Genomic DNA, 21,509 nt, shown 5'->3' on the forward strand with positions numbered 1-21,509 from the left:
TCAGACTTTGAAAAGAGCTAATACCATAACTTGGCAGGGCACAGCTCAGATGGTCAAATTTTGTTGAGTTTCTGGCAAAAAAAAAAAGGCAACTGTTGCTTTGCAGCCATGGTCTATTGGTGGTTTTAGCAATTTTTACCAATTTGTCTGATCAAAGGCGAATCTGAGCCTCCATTTGTAGGGTTTTCATTGAGGTCGAGACTATTTATTTTTAATTTTCTTTTCTTTCCTTTTTAAGTTTTCATGATGACTGAATTACCGTCTGTGTCCTCCAAGACAAAGGGTTGGAAAGGACATAACAGGACGGACTCTGTAGCCCGCGGAGACACTACTATAAAGTTGGCATTGAAGCAAGAGAGCAGACCCTAGAATCAGCATCTCATTATTAGTTTAAGAATGAGGCTAAACTCAGAGAGGCATGGAGTTTGTCAAGGGTGGTTACCCCTCTCTGTAAATCAGCCAATGATTTCAACTAAAAATGAAGGAAAAAAAAACCACCCTTCAAATCCAAACATACACACATACAAACAGTGTATACACAAATATATGTATATATGTATATATAGATGGATGGATAGAGAGAGACTGGTGGTATCATGGTTTCATTCCCTTTCCTCCTCTTTCCCAACTGCTTATCTGAGGCTGTGATGATTTTTTTTTTTGTTTGTTTGTTATCAATACGAAACTAAATAGAAATCAAGATTTTGAGCTTTTCCGTAGCTTGGCTTGGTGAACTCTGGAGGGTCTGTGAGGGATATGCAGAGGGCTCAAAAGAAAAATTGGGCACTTATGGTTCATTTTTCCTTTTGGGTTCTTTGTCTGATTTCTCTCATGCGGCAACTGTTGTTTGCAGCCATAGCGGTTTTAGCCTGTCTTGATGTCAGACTCCAATCTGAGCCTCCTTTTTTCACTCTTCAAGCTTTAATAATGAACCCACAACCTCATAGAATTTTTCTTATTCTTTTCGTTCAATTTTCAGCTATATTCTGGATCTGTAGCTGGGAACCTTCCTTTTGAAACAGAAGCAAGCAAAATTGCTTTTTTCATTTTATCCCCATTTTCTGTCTTTTGGTTAGAAAATCTGTTGATGGAATATATGTTCTTTTACGATTTAGTTTACAATACTTTGTGGCTTTTGATTGCAATTTGTGTATTCTTAAGGATTAAAGTTTTGCCAGATGGAAATCGTTGGCATCGTGGATTGCCAAAAATTTGATGTGAAAAGAAATTTAATACTGCTGGAAGGTATTGATTTTCTGTAGTTACTTGTCAGTTCTGAAAATCTTCATTCTTTAGACTGATATTTTGTAATTAATTGCTGGCTAACTTGAGCGTCAGAAGAAGATTGTAGCGGAGTCTGAGGATAAAAATTACTCCATGAATTAGAATATGCTTTTAATCAAGATATCTAAGTTGCCTTTGATTTCCAGGTTATCAGCTTGAACGCTCTAAAATTTCATTTTTTCTTTTTTGGGTAAGAAAAATTTCTGGTTAAATTAATTACCAGTAACAAATTACTTGAATCTTCAGTATTAGCCTCTACAGTTGAGCTCCAATATAGTAACAAATAAGCCAGAATCTGCAACTTATTCTTGTCAGTGGAATCAATGATCATTAGCACAAAAAATTCCTACTAAAACGTTTAGCAAACGGGACTAATACATCCACCTAAAAAAAAACCTGCAATATTTCCCGGTGACAGGGTGAACACTGGTGTTTGTAAATGTGGATATGCCTATTAATAAACTTTGCTATTATAGCTGAGAATGGTAAGTACTGCAACCATTGCTGCAACCATGAGACCTGTGTTGCTAGCAGTTTTCGTGCTTCTTGATTTTTTGGGTGCTGGAGCAGGAAGAGAGTTAGAGCCAGATTCAGAAGGGGATGCGGGTGGGGGAGCTGAAATCTTGGCTACAGGAGGCAGTGCAGGATCATCGACATCTGCATTTTGAAGGAGAGGTACAGCGGGTGCAGCCTCTGGAGGTTTTGCTGTAACCAGATTGTTAAACATGTCACCTGGATTGATGGGTAGTATTGTATATGGAAGATTGGCATTTGGATTGGAACATGGGGACCCTGCAGCAGCAAAGGACAGCAAGTTACCGTTTGTAAGCTAGGCATGTATTGTGTTGAAGAAAATAATAACATGTCTTCTTTATGCTCATCTAGAGCTCTTCTGTAGTGCTGCAATCACGTATTTGTCATAGAGTGGTCATTGTTTTATTTTTTTTCGTTGTCTGGCTAGTGGTAATGTCTCTATTTCTAACAATTCTCCATGAAAATTCAACGAACATTTTTTCCCCTCAAAACAGTTCTTCTGGTTGCTCATTTAATTTCATTGTAGAGATCAGAGGAAATTTCTCTTCCATACTTCAGTAATAGATGTATCATGATAGAGATGATTTCCAGGTTAGGCCAAAAAATAGAAGAAAAGAAACCATATGGTGGCCTTGATAAATTCCTAAAAATGCTGAAGTGGTAGTAAAACTTGCTCATGTAAATTGATAAATAAAAATGCTTACTCATGTATGCATTTGCTGTGGCAGGGTAGTCAGTTACGATTCCATCCACTCCTTTCTGAGTAAGAGTGGCGAGTTCGACATAAGGATCAGCGTAGTAATCAAATAAAAAGTTTTGGAACTCATTTCTCAGAATTCCCACATACACCGAGATGTTGGCAGCATGCATGACTTCAACAAGGTTGCTGTAATTCAAGGACATGAAGACGGGGTTTGGATAGTCCAGAACAATAGAATTTCTGAACACTTTAACAGCATCAGCATATTTTTTGACTTCTTGTGCTGTTTCTTGGGTTGAACCACTTATATCTTTGTCGATGGCCAAGACTCTTTGGTAAGTCTTGATGTCCTGGAACTTCGAAAGCACTGAACTGTCATCTGACTGAATCAAAACTTTCTGAGTAGATTGCTTATCCAATGTGGCGTTGCTCAAGGCAGTGGTGACAGCACCAACAATGTCAAGACCCTTGTTTGATGCTAGATAGGCAGCATTCTGATTAAAAGATCAAGTGTTAATTAACTTGTGCACGGTTGAAGAGTATAATCATGATGTTACATGAGACGTGGGATATGTAAAAGTTTTACAAGGAACCCGGAAGTCAAAATATATCTTGACAAATGGAGTCCATGAAAGAGTTTGAAGTGAAGTGAATCTTACTTCAATGTTAATTAGAACTCCTGTAACTGCCCTTTTCTTAGCAAGATCCAAGAATTCATTAAGAGTAACGAACTTTCCTGCATTCTTGTTTGCAGGGTTTCGAGCAAGAGGGCCATCAAAAACGCTTGCAAGTTGAGCTGAAAAGGGAGAAAAGCATCATATGTCAAAAGCTTGAAAAGGTGTTATAACCATTTTACTATTAAATAAAGCGTTTTGCTTACGTTTGAGTGATTGAATTTCAGTCCAAGTGAGATCAAAGGAGAATATTCCATTCTTATCTTGAATTTCAGGTATCCTGGTAGATCGGTCCATGAAAAGAGATGCTGCAGTGGTTGTCCCTATAAGATCAGCAGAAGGCAAGCAGAAGGCGGTTCCATCCTTGGACAGTTGAACAGAACAATCGATTATCTCGGTTCCATCATCTATGGCTTTCTGGTATGCAAGATCAGTCGACCCAGGGTAATCTCCACTTGCTCCGTCGTCAGATATTATCAGTGCTTTAATGCAAGAAGACAACGAGTTATTCCATGTAGCAATAGATTGCATAATTTTGTTTTCCAAGACTATGAAACGATACAAAGTGTAACACTATGAAACGATACAAAGTCTTACCTTTTACAATTTTGGGAGCATTCTTGTTCTGGGCTAGGCATGCTGCAACATGAGCAGTTCTCAGGTCAGAACTAGATCATGTAAAACCAAGGAAGAAAGCTAATGTAAAATTTTGAGACAGTTTCAGTCAGTTTGACTTTTTGATAGGTTTTACAGTACTCTTCCTTTTGACTCATTGAGAAATATATTATAGGAATGGAGGAGAGAAAAAGCATAATCTCACCAATGGACTCTGATGCGGTGGCAGGGAAATCCGTAATTACCCCGTCAACCGAAAACTGAGAATTGTCTATAAACTGCAGATACTCCTTGGTTGGATCATAGCTATAATTATAACTTAAGTAGTCATCATTTGCAAAGCCAGAAGCATACACTTCAACACCTGCTTTGTGGAAATCAGATACAGAACTCGTAGCAGGCAGCAATAGCCTTCCACTATCTACGGGCCATATGCTTTCTTTTGGAAGAATAATCCCGGATGCAAATGTCTTGATCATATTTATGTCTGACAGCAGTGTAACATATGTCTTCTTCGTTGTAGGTTCAACTTCGTTTATGTCCGGAATCTTAAAAATGAGCTTTGCCGGGTTCACCTTTCCTACTAAGCCCTTCAAGAATCCAATCTCTGGTGATGAAATGTATGCAGGATTCAAGTCTCTCATGGTATCTATAATAAATGCTGATGAGCTGAGTTTCAGTCCGTCGTAGAAACTAGGATACTGCAGCACAAAATTGCAACAACATCAAATCCAAATTGTGAAAAACAAAGAAATCCCAAAAATTTATGGACGACTCCTCTAAAATTCGTGATTGATTCTTGGTGTATTTTGAATTCTGCTTGTGTTAAATTACCATTAATTAGTGTCAGTTAAATGAAAATAAAAGAGCAAGGAAAGGACCTCGACGTTCATCCATAGTACTGGAGGAGGACCTTGCATGCCCACAACATCATAGGGTGTCAACAGAGGGTATGAACCATCCATACCAGGGGATCTTGAGTAAATGCTTTGCACCACTGCCAGAGAAAGCATGTGAGTTAGATCAATTCAATGGCAATTCACAATCTTTGTGTCTATCTGGTAGCAACTTAATTGTTAAGCAGAAGAGCATTACTAACTCAAGAAATTACTTCTTTGTGCAGATTAAACAATACGAAATGCAGCTTTCTAAGAGAGAACAGAAGGAGAATGAAGAAGGATAGCAAAAGAAACTATGCAGTAGCATGGAATTCATTATTTTCTACTGTTTGAAAGGGCACTAGCATTGCTTCCTAATCTTCTAATGCGTTTGAGTTCAACCCTTCTTGTAACTTTCTCTGTTCTTAATTGTAACCAGATGATAGTACTCTACAAACTGAGAAAGGAAACTGAAGCTCTGTATAACCGTCTGACAACTTACAGAAAACGTTTTTGAGTAGATCATCTGCCAAAAAATCCACCCCATAGAATCCTTCCACATTCTTTCCGTTTATGTTGTAGGTTCTTGGTTTCAAGTCTGGAAAAGCTGTAGCAATAGTTGTTGCATTTTGAAGGTTCAGACTAGACTGGCAAAAGCCCTGTGCATCCTTTGTAAGTTGGAGATCACAGAGTAAGATCGTGCTAGCCAAGCTCGTCTGCTGTGCCGTAGAATAAGCGGGTAAACTGGACTCTGGTGCAATTCCAGAGAATCCACCCCTGGCTACTACCACAGGCTCACCTCCTGCAAAGAGTCAAATCAGAAAAGGGCATACAAACTTATAATTGGACTAAAGCATTGAGATCATTCGCTTCCTTTAAGCAGGAAATTGAATACAACTCAATGTTATAATACATTACCATTTAGAGTTAGCCACTTTTTTGCAGGAGGGGGAACAACAGCAGGGTGGCGTCTTCCCCTGCCTCTGGCAGCCACTAGAGTGGTTTGGATCAACAAGAAAGACAATAACAGTTGCCTGATCATTTTCTTCCAATCCTGTCAGCCTGGTTGATTTCATAAATGGCAAACTATCAGATTTTCGCACGGGCATGCAGAACAGACACAGAAACACGTACAAGCACAGATTTATGTACCAGCAAAAACTTTGGAAAACAGAATACTGGCTTTCAAAGATGAATTTACCAGAAGTTGTGAAACCAAATTGCCTTCAGATTTGATCCTGCTTTAGCCTTTTTCCTTATTTAACTATGTTCTGATTTTCTCCCGGTTCAGATAATGGCCGACTCTGTTGCAATTATTTTTTAAATGTCGAATGCGTGTTGCCAAAACATTTCATGGATGTTTCCTTTTGATTTAGAAGATAACAGTATTAATTTCTGTCTCTCCAGAACAATAAAGATCAAGAAAATTTAAACGCCCCCTTTCTTCTACTTATGGTTTTGGAGTTGCATTAAATATTTGCATAACGTAAGATGGCTAAATCAAGATAAACAGTGTCCACAAAACAGGGATTTCGAGGACAACAGTAAATTCACATCGCATTGGTCCTATGTTCAAGTAATATTAACATTCGACAAAAACGATGAACGTGACAAATAAATCAAAGAACATTTCTATTATTAATGTCAAAGATCAAAGAGAAAACAACATGCAACAAAAAGGAAGGAAAGAAAAAGAAAGATTGTGCGAAAATTTACTTGAATTCTGAGCTTCAGATGGAAGAAACAATCATTTCCCGAAGGAGAAAAAAATGATACCGAAACTCCCAAAGGGAAGGAATGGGGAAAAGGGGAGCTTCAGAAATTTGAGAGATGAAAACTAGGCACATATTTAAGGTCACTAGCTCCCACACATTTGTCGCGTTAATTTCTGGTCTTTGAATCCATTCAAACGTCAAAAAAAAAAAAGAAAAAAAGCCCTGGTTTTGCAATATTTTCCCCTTTATTACTGCCACGGTCCTGTGTTTTGTCCTCCTAAATTCGAGGAAAGTCTGGCTGGTTTCCAACACCTTCATATACGGCAACAACTGACAACAGACAAATTCATAACCATTGAAACAGTTGTAAGCAAATTAATGTGGTAGTAATATTTATGGTAGAGTACATTGCTACAATGAATGATACCAGTTTTACGGTTAAAATTGCTTCTGTCCTGCATGATAAGTTTACATATAGTTCATTACTTTTTCAAGTTATAGACGAAATCCCACATGTTCTACACGATTAGATATCTGCCCAGAGGTTTCAAATCATTTCTACACATTACGCGATGAAACTATTTAATTTTGAGATCATTTTATGAGTGTACTCAAACTTTGAACTTTGTCATGATCTGGAGTTGGGGAAATTACCAAGTTCTTATTGTGTGGTATTCAGGGAAAGTCGAATGGATATTACGTATAAGAAGAGCAGAGGTATTAGCATATGCTGAATTCTATACATAGGGGGGTTGGTCAATTTTGTTTACTTTCACTGTTGCTAATAAACGTCTCATGTATTAATTGTTTTGATGAGTGATGCTAATTTTTGTAGGTCAAAGGAAACAAAGCAGGCAAGCTAAAAGTGCACTAGGCGTGAATGCATTTTTGGACAACATTTAGAGTAAGTTTAATTTACATAAGAAGTGATCACCTACAATAGCAAATAAATTTTTTTAAAAAAACCTATATTTGCAAATAAGAAAGTTGTTCAATTTATGGAATTGTCATGTGTTGTGCATCAAGATTGATTTAATATGATTTATGCATCCACCACATAGTGGTTTTTGGTCGTGTCGTTTGTTACATTCATCTCTATTCCTTCCCTTTAAAATTTCTATTAATTAAAAAATTTAACTCTGCTTTTAACACGATTCCATTTAACTTGCCAAGTGAACCCCACTTAGCATGTGAATTATCAAGTGAAATTTTTATATATTCGCGTGAAACTTTTTTATTGGCTCTTGACCATGACAAAAATTTATCATATAAGCTCTTATCTTTTGACACAAGCACTAGTAAGAATAGTTAGTACATTTATCAATCTCAACCATTGATAGAACGTTCAACATTGGATTATTTATGGTCTGCATGCAAGTAAAGATTTGAACCTAAAATGGTCCGTGCAATGGTTAAATTGCATTTTATAATACTATATACATAATTTGTTTTTGTTGCAAAAGTCATTTATTTTTTCCAATTCAAATTATATTATCCTCAGCTGCATTATCATCATCATATTCAAGTCTTCTTGTCTGCGACATCTATCATCCTTTAGTTGCTTCTGTCTCCACCGAGTCAGAAGTTGCATCATCCTTATATACGTACACACACATATAAATGTAAATTAATAATGTGACCATCTTTCCTAATTAAAAATGCACCAATTTTCTTCTCTGAAATCCTTTCACTGCTAGGTGGAAGCAAAAAAGCATCTAACAAGAAAGCCATAAACGGATATAAGTTTCCATCTCCTAAAACCTGTAATATTTAGAATAGTTTGCAGAGATATCGATGACAAACAATTGATAGAATCTAAACTATTTACAAGCTCAGAATATAACCCTGCTACTTTGCATATATTCGTGAAGCTATATACTAAATTAATAAAACTTTGACAATTCTGAGCAAAATCTTAATTAAGGTCTTGTTATTCCTCTAGTTTCTTGACTCTGCAATTTCTCCAACAGAGATAGTTGTTATTATCCTTCTTTCTCCTCTTACTTCTTGTCCGCATGTTCTAGACTACAAGTAACAGTCGCTGTGGTATGATTGTCAATGGAGATTCTTTGCAATTCATCGAATAATGATAAACAAACTACTCTTTATTGATTTTACTTGCATTATATATCCTTTACACACACACACACACAGAGTGAAATAGTGAAACCAGCTATTCCCTCCGTCCCACTTTGATAGTCCTATTTATTTTTTCACACAGTTTAAGAAAAAGTAGTTAACTTTGTTGGAAAAGTAAATTTAGATTGATATTTTCCTAAAATACCCTCACATTAAATAGAGTACAACTTTATGGGAATTTGAATTGATGGTAAAAAAAGAATCAACTCTCATTAAATAGGATAGATTTATAGTAACAACAACTTACCTTGAATAAGGGCATTTTAGGAAAATTAAAATACAATTACATTCTTCAATTGGAAAGTAAATTACAATTTGGGACAGACGAAAAAGGAAAACAGGACTATCAAAGTGGGACGGAGGGAGTAGATGTTTAGGAAAAAGTTTCCTTAGTGGATGGATAATCTTTATCCATTTGAATCACATGCATTTAGATCTATTTACTAAACGGTTGCAATTGCCACTCGTAGTGAAACAGGTACGCATTTAAGGAGACCATCCTTCCTTATTTTCCACGTCTCCACGCCATATATATATATACTTGTTGAACCTTGCTTTGCTTTCTTCCTCAAGCTATACCTACAAGAAATATTCAAGAAACAATTCCATTTCATAGCAAAATGTCTCCCTTTCTCTTAGCCCTTTTTTCACTCTTAATCTGCAAATCAATGGCATCCCATCAAGAAGTAGTAAGAGGCCTAAACGTGGAGAAGTACATGGGAAGATGGTATGAAACTGCTTTATTTCCTTCGTTCTTCCAACCAAAAAATGGTGTTGACACAAGGGCCACCTACACTTTGCGCCCTGATGGCAATTTCAGTGTTCTGAATGAGGTCTGGGTTAATGGCCGAAGAAAATCCATCAGTGGCATTGCATATAAGGCCGATCCCAGAAGTGACGAAGCAAAATTGAAAGTCAAGTTCCGCATCCCTCCAGACCTTCCCTTCGTTCCTGTTGTTGGGGATTATTGGGTTTTATACGTTGATGATGGTTACCAGAATGCTGTGGTTGGCCATCCTACTAGGAGATTTCTATGGGTATGTTTTTTTTTCTCATCTATTCTCTGTACAATTGATCAATTCATGAAAATGGTAAAAATCAAGCTGCCATTTTCACACATGAAAATGGTGGTAAAAATTTAGACTGGGTGTATCTGTATTATGTTGATGTGGGTTCAAGGACAAGTTCTTACCTTAGATTCTGATAATACGATAAAACTAGAATAACACATTTTGTTTAGATGCTGATATATATTAGCGGGTTGTCCATACATGCATGGCATGGCATTAATGTAAAAACCGGCGCTGCATAATTAATATGTTGGGATGTGGTAGATAAGAATAAATGTAATCTTTTCTTTGTGTTATAAATACATGAGGAGTATTAATTTGTCGAAGGGATAGTCAATATGTGAAAGGATTAGGGAAAAAAAAAAAAACTGCAGTTGGTTCCAAATCAATTGTATTTCTTGATCATACTTGTGACTTTCAAATTTCAAGTGTAATACTACGAATTTTGTTTGTTTGTTTGTTTGTCCAAAATACTATTTTAATTGATCAGAAAAAAAGGTGATAATATGAGATATCACCTAGACATATTCATTTTCCAACAATAAATGAAAATTATTTGTTAGTATAAATTGTCTAATAAGCCAAAATTTACAGAATTTTTATTTGAAGTATGACAGTTTGAATTTTTTTTTTTTACCAAACACATTTTACAATGGCCCATAAAGCAAAATATTCTCAAAATATTATTGCTTTTGAGGGATTGTCTTTATTTCTATTCCTCTATATTTATCTATAGTAGAGGTGTTCAATTTTTGACATAGTTAAGAGGTTTTTTTTTTTGGGCAATTTGAATTGAAATGGAAAAAAATTATTTAAATACAGGTAAGGACAATAAATGTGAATGAGTATTCCTATGCAGTAATTTTATTATGAAACTGAATCTTAATAAATAAAAATTTCGAAAAGATGAGACTAATCCAAACGTTATCTTCTTCTCACATCATTTCCAAAATCAGTTCATATACATTTTTTTTTTCGAATAATTATACAACCTTGATATGAATCATGAATAATTTCAAATCTTAAAAACAATTTGAAGAATTATTATGGGAGGGCAAACGGAATATCTCCATTTATCCCTAAATGGAAAGAATCCAATTGTAGGAGAGTATTTGGGTCATTTGCTTAGTGTGAAATACTACTATAATACAGTGGTAGTATTTTCTTACGTATTAAAGACGTTCTAGAATGACCTGTAAAGCAATGGAAATAACCCGGAGCCTCTCTGGAACCTCTACAAATTCTATGGACCTTAACTTTCCACGTCTCCAAACTCTATATATACATGTTAAACCTCTCCTCCTTTCTCTTAGATCCTTATCAAGTACTAGTATTAATCCGGAAAACAGAAAAATCAAGTCCCATCTGGTAGTTTGGGCGCAAACCTTCATTATCTATCTATCTGCTTAGCCTCTATTTGATTCAAAATCTGCAAAAAATGGCACCAAAGAAAGAGATGGAAGTGGTAAAAGGCCTGGACGTGGAGAGGTATATGGGTAGATGGTATGAAATTGCTTCATTTCCTTCGTTCTTCCAACCAAAAAATGGGGTTGACACAAGGGCCACCTACACTTTGAACTCTGATGGAACTATCCATGTTCTGAATGAAACCTGGTCTGATGGCAAAAGGGATTCCATTGAAGGCACTGCCTATAAGGCTGACCCCAAAAGTGATGAGGCAAAGCTCAAAGTCAAGTTCTATGTCCCCCCCTTCTTGCCTATCATTCCTGTTACTGGGGATTACTGGGTTTTGTATATTGATGATGATTACCAGTATGCCTTGATTGGCCAGCCTAGTAGGAAGTATCTTTGGGTACGTTGTCCTTGTCTCTTTTTGATAACAGCATCATGCTTCTCTAGGTATAACTAAATCGTGTGACAATTGATTGCTTTTCTGTGATGCTTGATTCTGAGAATCTGATACAAAAGGGAAAAATTTGCTAGCAAAATTGGTTTAATGTGATTTTCTTACCTTAAGTTCTGGTCATACAAATAGGACTAGAATAACACATTTGAATCCAGGGAAGGAAGAAAGAAAGAAGAACAGAAACAGAAATTATATCCTTCCATTGTCAATTATATTGATTAGCATTTTAGCAGAATGTGAATTATGGGATGTATTAGATGCCCATAAATGTCGTTTTGGCTTTATAAAAATATCAACTCCACCAAGGTTGGTTAATTTCTTTAATTAACCCAAATATAGACTAGAATAGATGGAGTAATTATGGATGTAAAATTTAAAATGATAATCATGCAACCTTTAGATTACTTATTCGGATTCCTCATTGAAAATAGAAATGCTCTCAACTCAAAATTTCGAGCTCTCCTTATTTGTGATCTTCTCTTCTTTTTTGTCCCATCGAAGGATTCTTGAATTGAATCTTTAGCTTTTTACGAGCATAATTCAGAGGTGGTGGTGTTGTTTAACAGATACTGAGCAGGAAAACCCACTTGGAGGATGAGATCTACAACCAGCTTGTTCAAAAGGCTGCTGAGGAAGGCTATGATGTTAGTAAGCTGCACAAGACACCACAGCATGACCCTCCTCCAGAGAGTGATGGTGCTTCCACCGATAACAAAGGGATTTGGTGGATCAAATCTTTATTTGGGAAGTAGTTAGTAATAGACCCCTTTTCGAAAATTGCGGCGTTAGTGATGCAATCAGTAAAAGAAATAGTAGTGGTGTTGAATAAAAGGGCCTTAGAGTCCCATCTTTGGTAATGTAATTATTATTTCTGCTGTGTCCTTGCTGTAATGTTTGAGAATAGTGTGGTTTGATCTCGAATGCAATTTGAGTCTTTGCCTAAAACTGTTTGTTGCTTTATCTTTGGGATCAAGTTTCTTTGGATACCTCCACGTCCAATGGGGCCTTTCAATGTCAATGCTAGACTTAAGCGTTAAGGGATTATAGGAAGGTCCACTTGGAATATGGAGATGAATCTTGGTGCCCACAAGTGAGGTCCATCTATTTTCTTGGAGCCCAGGAAACTGTTGCGATTGATTTCTGATGCAACGGCTAAGTTTCGCGGAGGAGATATGCCATGAGCTGTAGCGATCTTAGCAGTATTGCGAAGCATCCATCGTTATCGACCAATTCGATAAATCCACGGCCTAGGTTGGGTGGAAAGAAATGCCAAGAAAAGAAAAGAATTTGAGGGAAGTTTGGGGGACAGGGAGACGTGACTATTAAAGGAGGCTAAATGATTTGGACACGGTCAAGTTTATCTCAAAACAACCAACCAAGAAGATTATAACAGCTTAGTTGGATCCATCACCCTTCCCTGCTCTGCACCCCTAGTATGGGACCAACTGTGAAAACGTTATACTCCCAAAAAATAAAAAATAAAAAAAAGGATTTAGCCCTTCTAAGAAGCGAGGGAACATTTTCAAGTGCTAGGCCGTTTGAATATGGGGTTTCGACAAGCTCTACTCTTTATCTCGAGAACAACTGCTCAAGCAATCCACAAAAATGTTGTTCTCAAGTAATCAACAGAAATCTGGGCGTCAACTTTGTCTAACTAAATGCCCCAGAAAACAAATGGTTGCCTCCTCGACGCGTGGAAAAAACTAATATACACTCAGAACTCTTTTTAAATAGAAAATTATTTAAGTTAAACCTCTAGAAAAACTACACAACATGACTTGTTAAGTTAGATTAGTCTGTAAAACTACAGTCCAACCCTCACTGGTAATTTTGCCGAATTGCTTGATAACAATAGATAAGTTAGATTAGAGAACGTGCGCATTTCCGTTTGTGATTAAAAGTTCGCTGATGAACGGGCATTAGCATAGAACATCTTCAACTAGGGACTCTTGCATATATATATACTGAAATTCATGTATTAATAGACGGGCAGCATTAGAAATAGTCGGTCATGAAAGAAACCCTGACTTGTAATTGAGAAGACATCCTGTAATAAGAACGACGATAATAGGCCTATAAGAATCCAAATCATTTCCTCTTCATCAACCATAAAACCAAGGAACAAAGGGGAAGCACAAAAGGCATTCAATTTGACCACGACTGATGAATGATATAAACAACAATCAACTTCTTATATGTATAATATCAGACGCGCGTGAAATACATGGTTGAGCAGCCCCTTCATCTTCAGAAGATTTACAACATCGTACAGCACTGATTAGTTTTCTTTGCCTGCTTGTAGAACATCTGTTTAACAAGAGACAAATAAGCAAAAACTTCAGTAATGAGAGAATTGATTAATGAATTAAAAGCTCGACCAATCAAAATCAGTAGATATCCAAGACCTTTTCCAACTTAAAAATCAGTTTCTTACTTTCAAAAACCACGCGTCCCATTTTTGGAAATTTGCAATCCCATTTTAGGAAATGCAAGTACAAGCAGACAACCCCATACATCTCACAATTGCCCCATCACTTCTCAAACCAAGCAGACAGACTCGTCAAACTATAGCAGAAGCTATATTGACTTCCAATGAAACACTACGTCAAACACAAATACCTCTTGGTTCAGCAATAAAATACCAAGAAAAGCCAAGTGGTTAACTGCATGCCACCTAAGCTTCCAGATACACATTAGCCCTATGCTAAGTTACAAGACAAAACATGACAGGGCACTAAAACACAAGAATGAAGATAATAACACCACTAGGGGAGCAGCCAAAACCACCTCCCAAAAGAAAAGAAAGAAAGAAACTGCAAAAGCTTTGAATCCCTCCCTACCAAATGCACATGCACTGAGTAAGAGAACAAAATTTGTAACATGAAAAGAATTATGCATACATAGCCTAAGACATAGAGTTGCCAAATGTTCACTTGGAAAAGCTAATCATCAGGGAGATTTTTTGCTTCTGTAATTTGCACTACCATTTTAATTTTTTTGGCCCCAGATGGTGACCTGAGGGGGTTAATCCAGGCCCATTCAAACATGCAGCCAGCTTTTACATAAACTGAAATTGAGCTCTTTATCACGCACCTGTGAAGCTGCGCTGAGATCTGAGCTCTTCTCAACCAAACTATCCAGCTTCTCACCACGTTCTAGGACACTGTCAATAGTTTTGTGCTGCATTAAATACAGAAAAGATATATTAGATTTTAACTGATAAAAAGAACAAAATAAAAGATCAAATTGAGACACTGAAATAGAAGTATACGATATGAGTCACTACAGCAAATCCACACACAATATTAACTAGTCAAAAAGCTCTTCCAAAATGAGTAGGACTGCAAAAATAATGTCAAAAACTGATGCATCTTGTTAAAGAGGACAAACTAATTTATAGAGAAAACTTGCTAAATCAAGATTGTTACTGACAAGGCAAAAGGTTTTTAAAGTCTTTGAACTAATAATGGGCCAGTTGAATCACAATAAAAAAGTAGGCTCGTAGCAACTTGAAAAATGAAATAGGCTTGTAGCAACACAAAAACGGACCTATTCAATTTGTTTGTGATTAAGTTTCAAAGAAGCAAACCACCTAAAGAAATTGTGTAAACCACGGGTATAGATTATTATAAGAAACTAAAACCTCTAAAAGCAGATATCAAAACACCAATCACAGCTATACAGTCACTTAATTAAGGGAAAATCGCCAAATCCTGAGTTGAAAAGCTCACTGCAGAATTGCTTTTGGAACACATTTTTTCCATTGATGAAGGAACTTAATAAAACTAGTGACGACGGTTCAAGAAGCAAGATACATATAGATCTCATTAAACCTCCAACCTAAAAGAACCCAGTTTCTGGGTCCTCGTATGGAAGCTATCAGAGTCACAAACATGAAGCAGAATACACTAAAATAAAACAGCAGCAATTCTATCAACCTGCAGTTATCTACTTGGAACACTCTCGTCAATGATTAGAAGAACGGAAGGAAGTAGAAAGAAAATCGATGCATAGACATCTTTTGTCATTTTTCAATTGTTGATAAAGGCCAAAAATGAAAATACTCCGAACAGATTAAATTGCAAGATCCACCAATTACATAATCTCAAAGGCCAATTTTGAGGTTCAATAACTCAATCAATTTATAGTATCTCCACTATTAACAAAGTCAAACAAGTAATGGAAAAGAGAGATTTCCTATCTCTTAAACTACCTCGACCACATTATACTCATTGAGAAACAATGCAAAGTTCATAATTCAGATCCAACCAAATAACTCTCATTGTAAACTTGTCTCAATTATAGCAGTATTAATAACTGCAGTAGGAGCAGAAAGGAAAAAAGGTGTAGAAGAATGGCTACTACTTACATATACAAGTCCAAAAATTCAGATGTTAGAATGTGCATCATGCGATACACCAAGCTATAAAACAACTACTGAATACTGAAGTCCTTGACTTTTGACTTATGAACTTTAACTAGAAGCATCGCTTAATAAGTCTACTCAGTCAACTAACATTTTAATCGCACACACACACACACAGTGTGACATGTATATGGAGTTAAAAAATTCAGCAACATTCACTAACCATTGACTTCTAGGATCTTGCTAAGATACAAACCAAGTTGAAAGGTGTATAGACCCATTAGGATAAAGTACTTACAAGGATAATTTTTGTCTCATCCAGCTCCCTCTGAATTTTCAACAATTTGTCAGCCTCGGCAGGATCCTATAGAGTGGAATGGCAAAAGATCAGTGAAGGTAAAAAGAGAACAAAGCTTCAGCTCATTCCATCAGCAATTCTTTATATATATATATATATATATACATAACTTCTAAATTGTACAATGCAGTAGCATGGAAGTCCTAAAGACAACTTCCAAACAAAGTAGAACAGAGACATAATGCTTCATGTACCTGGAATTTGGACAAAGCTCCATCAAGATAAGGCCATGATTGAGTGTTATCAGCTTGAGCCGCTCTCCATGCATCACCAAAATTTTTCTGATACTCATCCAAGACCTGACCAGGTCAAAGTCATCAACTTGTTATATCCAGAAATCCAAGCTGACCTCCATGTTAGTACAAGTTCCAGAACAGGAAAGCTAACCTGGTTTAGCAGTGAAAAGGAACTTCGGACAGGATAATGATCATCCATAAAACCCAGTGCGCATAAGCCATTTCGATTGTATGCATGCACCTTGTACTCTAGAGCAACAAAAAAAAAATTCAGCTTTAAGCAATTATATGATACCATCCAGTAATATGATCTCATGCATAAGGGGGATGAGTAAATAGATAAAAGATGATATGAGGGGTAGAACCAACTTAAAGAGATGATACACATAGAACAAGCATGAGTTAGTATAACTCGTTAAGCATTAATCTTATGGTGTAGACCTTAAGTCTAACTCATGGAAGAATTGCCCAAACAACAGCAATATGTGTGGTTTACTTCTTCCTTTTCGATGCATCTAAGGTTGGTCGCATCAAAGGATCTTTTGCAAGGCACTGAAAGAAAGGTCATACAATAGGCACTTAAAAAATTTAATACCCTACAAATCAACCAGCGTTGGTATAAAACTCAGTCTATCTTACAGTATTCAAAGGATATGTATTGGTTTCAGCCTCCAAAATGAAGAAAACCTAGAACAGATCAAAATGTTGCAAAGTTTTGCCAAATGTGCCTGACTATCAAGAATCAATACAAGGGATTTTGCCTACTTTCCAGCTAAAATGGGAGAACTCGAATTTAATACTTCTTTCCAATGTGCCATCTAGGATCACCAACTCTCAGGGAAATGACAGATTTATCAAAACAGGCTATGAAATGCACAAGTCGTCATTTTTTCTTCCAGTCAAAAAGTAAATCTTTGACAGAAATATTCAATCAAAAAATGCCTAACAACTTCAGCTAAAAAACGTAAATTTTCATGTTCAAGGGCCTCGTCCCAGTTAAAATTCCATAACTCGCATAATCCTCATTTTCTTACTCTCATTTCTAATTCAGAAACAAAAATACAAAATTCGTCAAATTAAGAAAGACACGTTAACTCATCAGATTCTAATCCCTAGCATAAAACTACAAAATTCCTACAATTACCTGTATTAGTTCCAACAATCTTCCCTAATCTAAACCTAAATTCCCAAAAACCGAACGATATATTCTCCCCGCAAAATTAGTTCCCACATAAATCCGCATAATTTCAACAGATTGGACTCCTGTTAGGATTAATATTAGGCTAATTCCTACCTTCGTGCTGGACGGATTGACGTTGGCCAGGAGGCGTCCGTTTGGCGACGGTCCGACCGACGAAGACGATGAATTCTCTGACGCTGGATTTCTGGAAGAATCCGAAACTGCTGACGTCAGTTGCGTTGGCTAATATCACCGGATCCTTCGACTCGTCCGGTCCGACCTTCAGCACCAACAGCGCCGTGATCTTCATCCTTCTTTCTCTCCCCGACCAAAAATAAATAAATAAAAATTCTCTCTGCAAATAATATCAATTCTAGCTCAGTAATACAAATTTATCGGCAAAAGAAAAAATCCCAATTAATGAATAAATCTCCTTTTTTCCTCCCACCCTTCTCCGTTCTCTCGTCTAAATTCTTCGTCTGGATGAAAATTGGAGTTTATATTCGTTTTTGCTGTGACTACTTTATTGTTATCTGTCTGTTAGAAATGTGTTAATTTAATTATAGTTGTAGGAGGCTGTAAACCGGAATTTAACTTGTTTTACAGCTGGTCCTTGGATCTCTGCCACGTCGGATTGAGTGGACTTTCAACCAGGTGTATAATGTTGACTGGGCTGATCAATTGAATGACTTGTGGGGACAGTTCTATTTGACGGTTGCGATCTATTAAACGGTGAACGCGGGTGATGGCATTTGAGCGTGCATCCACGGCCGTGATGAGATGAGAATAACCCCCAATTGCAGTGATAGTGGGAATAGAATAACAGGATCCAGCCGACGCGCACCGATTTTTGTATTCCTCGTCCACTATCACCGGCAATGGTGATAGCCTGCTAGGATTTGAATTGTCATTTTTGCAGAAAAATCTCCCGTTTGGATTGCTATTTTTTTGCATTTTTTTAAAAAATATATTATAACGACTTGATACATATGAAATAAAAAAATAAATAAAAAATATGTTTATAAAAAGCATAAAAATCTTTTGAGAAAAAAAAACTTTCTTCCGTGAACACATTTTTGCATTCCTCGCTCGCTATGACCGTTAAGGGTGGTTGTCTAGCATTTGAATTGTTTTTTTTTGTAAAAAAAAAAAATTATACATTTTACTTTTTGTGAATACATTTGTTAATTATTTTTTTATTTTAGATACACAAAATCGTTACGGTATATTTTTCGATAAAAACTTTCAAAAATAGAAGCCACCAAAAAAGTTTCAAAGTTGAGAAATTATCACATGATTCCCATAAATAAAATCTAACATGTATGTGAACAGTAGCTTAATATTACATGTAATATAAGATTGTATAATTAATTTGTAATGAATTAAAAAGGTTAAACTATTTGAACAGGCAACCCTTTTTCGTTCCCCTCCCACTAAACCATACCTCCATGTCTATTTTAAGTTGTTAAAAGCGCTTATGGAGCAGATGTTTTAAGTTTTACCGAGTAATACCATAATTTTGTGGTGAATATCCTCAATCTTGGTTGTCTTTCTAAGAAAGTCTCTCGGAGAATTCATGCATAATTGGGGAAATTCTTAAAGCAGTTCAAGTATGTATATAATCAACAAGAGTTTACCAATTTTTTTAACAAACCGATGGAGATTTTATATTGTTGATATTAGCCAAGTCAGAGTACGTACTTGTTCTTTGTTTTTTTTTTTTTTTTTTTAAAACTATTTGAGGCTTTTTTTTTTTAAAGAACTATTTCAGATTTTACTATCACATATTCACATTGTAGTCATATCACTTAGTAATTATTAATATAGCTAAACGCATTCTTTTTTAAATGAGAGAGATGAGATGAATAAGGTAATATTCTGGGATATTTGCATTTATCATTTATCCGTAATTTAAAAATGAAGGTTGAAAAATCTCGAGTTTTCCTTTGATCTTGTAAGACTGTCTCTATAAGTTGACAACATATAGGGTTTGTTTGGATAGGAAGTTATTTGAAATAATTACTGTAGGATTTTTTTGTGATGTGATTTATATGAGATAAAAAAGTGATTGAAAATTGTGTGTATGATGCAAGTAAAACAAAATTTGAAATTTTTATTTGAAAATCTTGCAATCCAAACAACTTTCGACAGCTCTTCATGGTTTAGTTAATCCTAGAGAATAGGTCTTATTACAAATTCTCAGATGTTTCACTTTCGACAGCAAACTCCAGTGTTCTGTCACTTTGAGCTAGTAAGAACCTTTTCCCTTTTTATTTTTTTTTATTTCGTGAATAAAAGCTAGCAAGGCTACAAAGTTGTATATCATCCCATCCCAAGATGCAATGGCACATATGACAAACTTGAGATTTCAGAGATAGGAGTTTAGTTACGTTAAGATTAGCATGTTTTAATGCCACTCAAAGTTCTATATTTTGACGAAACAATTCATGCATGATGCTTCGGAGTATGGCTGCATACGATTCGAACCATTCATGTGTAGTTCGATTCAAAACTCGACTTGAATTCGATGAACACCAAACTCGAGTCGAGTTCAAGCTGATCGAATCGAGTTCGAGTTCAAATTTGAGTTAAAAAAATACTGAGAAATTTCTAACTTTGTGATGAATTTAAAAAAAATTCTACAAAAGTGGTGATTTTGGGATTAATTTCCGTCCGGGGGTCTTCGCATTTGTGAAATGCGAGCTCACGAGCTTACAAGAGCTCGCATTCGCGGAATGCGAACTCTGCTTATTGAGCTCGCATTCCGCATATGCGAGCTCTACTCTATTTTTTTTTTTCATTTTTTAAGAGCTAGGGAATTATTTCCAGAAAGCAAATGCGAGCTCTTATCTTTTTTATTTTGTATTTTTTGAGAGGTAGGGAATTATTCGCAGAAAGCTTCTAATTTTTGTTTTAAAAAATGTTGTAAATATTTAAAATTTTGCAAATAGCTCGCATTTGTTAAATTTGACCTGGAAAAATTGTATTTAACTTTTTTGTTAGATTTCGCATTTATAAGTATGACTTTTACAAAATTAATTTAAAAAATGTTAGGAAAAAAATATGTAATGATATCTACGAGCTCCATAAAAAATATAAAAGTAAATGTAAATATTGTTTGTTTTGTAGAAGTTGCCTTTATTAAAATGGTGTCGGTAGTAAAATGTTATTTTAAAATCTGTACGAAAATCTTATTTTTCGGAGAAAGGTTAGAGAAATTTTGTTTAAAAATGTGTAATGTTTAGAGGAATAATAAATTTTTTATTTTAGAACTTGCACGTGGCTAAAGTCATCAAATATGAGCTAAAACAAAATCAGATTAACAATAGTCTTTTTAATATAATTTACTATACATGCATAATTCTTTTATAATAACAAAAATTGGTAATTGTACGTTGAAAATACGTTATTTAATTATAATACATTTAAATGGTGGAAAAAGTACACATGATAGTTCTTTGTATGTCATAGATCAATGTTCTTTCTATTTTATAGATCAATGTGAAAATAGAATGAAATTGTTAACATGTAAGGTGTTGAGTATTTGTTGTGAATAAAATATTAAGTGTTTTTCCTTTTGTGTCAAATAAATGTTTTGACACCGATAAAAATTAGTTATAAGAATATAATAGTTAATAGTCATTAATATATGTTACAATGTCAACCGTAATTTTAGAAATTGCACAACGCAATGTTATTTTAAAAAATTATATAAGTTATTTTTATGAAGTGCATGTTATTTGTTTGTTAGTTGGAAAGGAAAAGGAAAAAAATGAAAGCAAAGAAAGGTTAAGGAAGACGGGCGTGACACTTGCTGTAGAGAGTCCACTGATCCGATCCTTGGATGGGAAGCTTGAATATAAATCCGAGGTCGGATCCTACGATCCGAGCTC

The 21,509-nt window shown here is 35.7% G+C and overlaps 4 protein-coding genes across 4 annotated transcripts; 2 read left to right on the plus strand and 2 right to left on the minus strand.

The window, feature by feature from the left end:
* Positions 1 to 1,738: 1,738 nt before the first annotated feature.
* LOC113696403 (glycerophosphodiester phosphodiesterase GDPDL7-like) lies at positions 1,739 to 5,742 on the minus strand (the record flags this gene model as incomplete). Its single annotated transcript, XM_072056024.1, has 9 exons — positions 1,739 to 2,076; positions 2,523 to 3,012; positions 3,178 to 3,314; positions 3,399 to 3,674; positions 3,790 to 3,831; positions 4,013 to 4,529; positions 4,689 to 4,804; positions 5,188 to 5,487; positions 5,604 to 5,742. Coding segments are annotated over 9 exons (2,355 nt in total), but the record flags the coding sequence as incomplete, so codon positions are not given.
* Positions 5,743 to 9,207: 3,465 nt separating this feature from the next.
* LOC113696404 (temperature-induced lipocalin-1-like) lies at positions 9,208 to 9,736 on the plus strand. Its single transcript, XM_027215824.2, has 2 exons — positions 9,208 to 9,576; positions 9,719 to 9,736. The coding sequence occupies exons 1-2, from the start codon at positions 9,208 to 9,210 to the stop codon at positions 9,734 to 9,736; spliced, it is 387 nt and encodes a 128-aa protein (XP_027071625.2).
* A 1,106-nt stretch (positions 9,737 to 10,842) lies between these two features.
* LOC113697378 (temperature-induced lipocalin-1) lies at positions 10,843 to 12,421 on the plus strand. Its single transcript, XM_027216971.2, has 2 exons — positions 10,843 to 11,422; positions 12,043 to 12,421. Exons 1-2 carry the CDS (start codon positions 11,048 to 11,050, stop codon positions 12,226 to 12,228), a joined length of 561 nt encoding a protein of 186 aa, XP_027072772.1. The 5' UTR covers positions 10,843 to 11,047; the 3' UTR covers positions 12,229 to 12,421.
* Positions 12,422 to 13,488: 1,067 nt separating this feature from the next.
* Positions 13,489 to 18,153, minus strand: LOC113697271 (VAMP-like protein YKT61). Its single transcript, XM_027216823.2, has 6 exons — positions 17,731 to 18,153; positions 16,588 to 16,685; positions 16,395 to 16,499; positions 16,141 to 16,206; positions 14,570 to 14,656; positions 13,489 to 13,783 (listed from the first exon to the last, which is right to left on the minus strand). Exons 1-6 carry the CDS (start codon positions 17,924 to 17,926, stop codon positions 13,733 to 13,735), a joined length of 603 nt encoding a protein of 200 aa, XP_027072624.1. The 5' UTR covers positions 17,927 to 18,153; the 3' UTR covers positions 13,489 to 13,732.
* Positions 18,154 to 21,509: the final 3,356 nt, after the last annotated feature.

This window comes from Coffea arabica, chromosome 6e (genome assembly GCF_036785885.1).
Source record: "Coffea arabica cultivar ET-39 chromosome 6e, Coffea Arabica ET-39 HiFi, whole genome shotgun sequence".
Taxonomy (NCBI): domain Eukaryota; kingdom Viridiplantae; phylum Streptophyta; class Magnoliopsida; order Gentianales; family Rubiaceae; genus Coffea; species Coffea arabica.

Excerpts from the sequence above, each read along its gene's own strand:
- LOC113696404 (XM_027215824.2), top strand. The coding sequence starts at position 9,208 with ATGGCATCCCATCAAGAAGTAGTAAGAGGCCTAAACGTGGAGAAGTAC.
- LOC113697378 (XM_027216971.2), top strand. The coding sequence starts at position 11,048 with ATGGCACCAAAGAAAGAGATGGAAGTGGTAAAAGGCCTGGACGTGGAG. Across the intron at positions 11,423-12,042 it reads CTAGTAGGAAGTATCTTTGG|ATACTGAGCAGGAAAACCCA; the intron begins GTACGTTGTCCT and ends GTTGTTTAACAG.
- LOC113697271 (XM_027216823.2), bottom strand. The coding sequence starts at position 17,926 with ATGAAGATCACGGCGCTGTTGGTGCTGAAGGTCGGACCGGACGAGTCG. Across the intron at positions 16,207-16,394 it reads GAGCTTTGTCCAAATTCCAG|GATCCTGCCGAGGCTGACAA; the intron begins GTACATGAAGCA and ends TCCACTCTATAG. Across the intron at positions 14,657-16,140 it reads ATGAGACAAAAATTATCCTT|CACAAAACTATTGACAGTGT; the intron begins GTAAGTACTTTA and ends TATTTAATGCAG.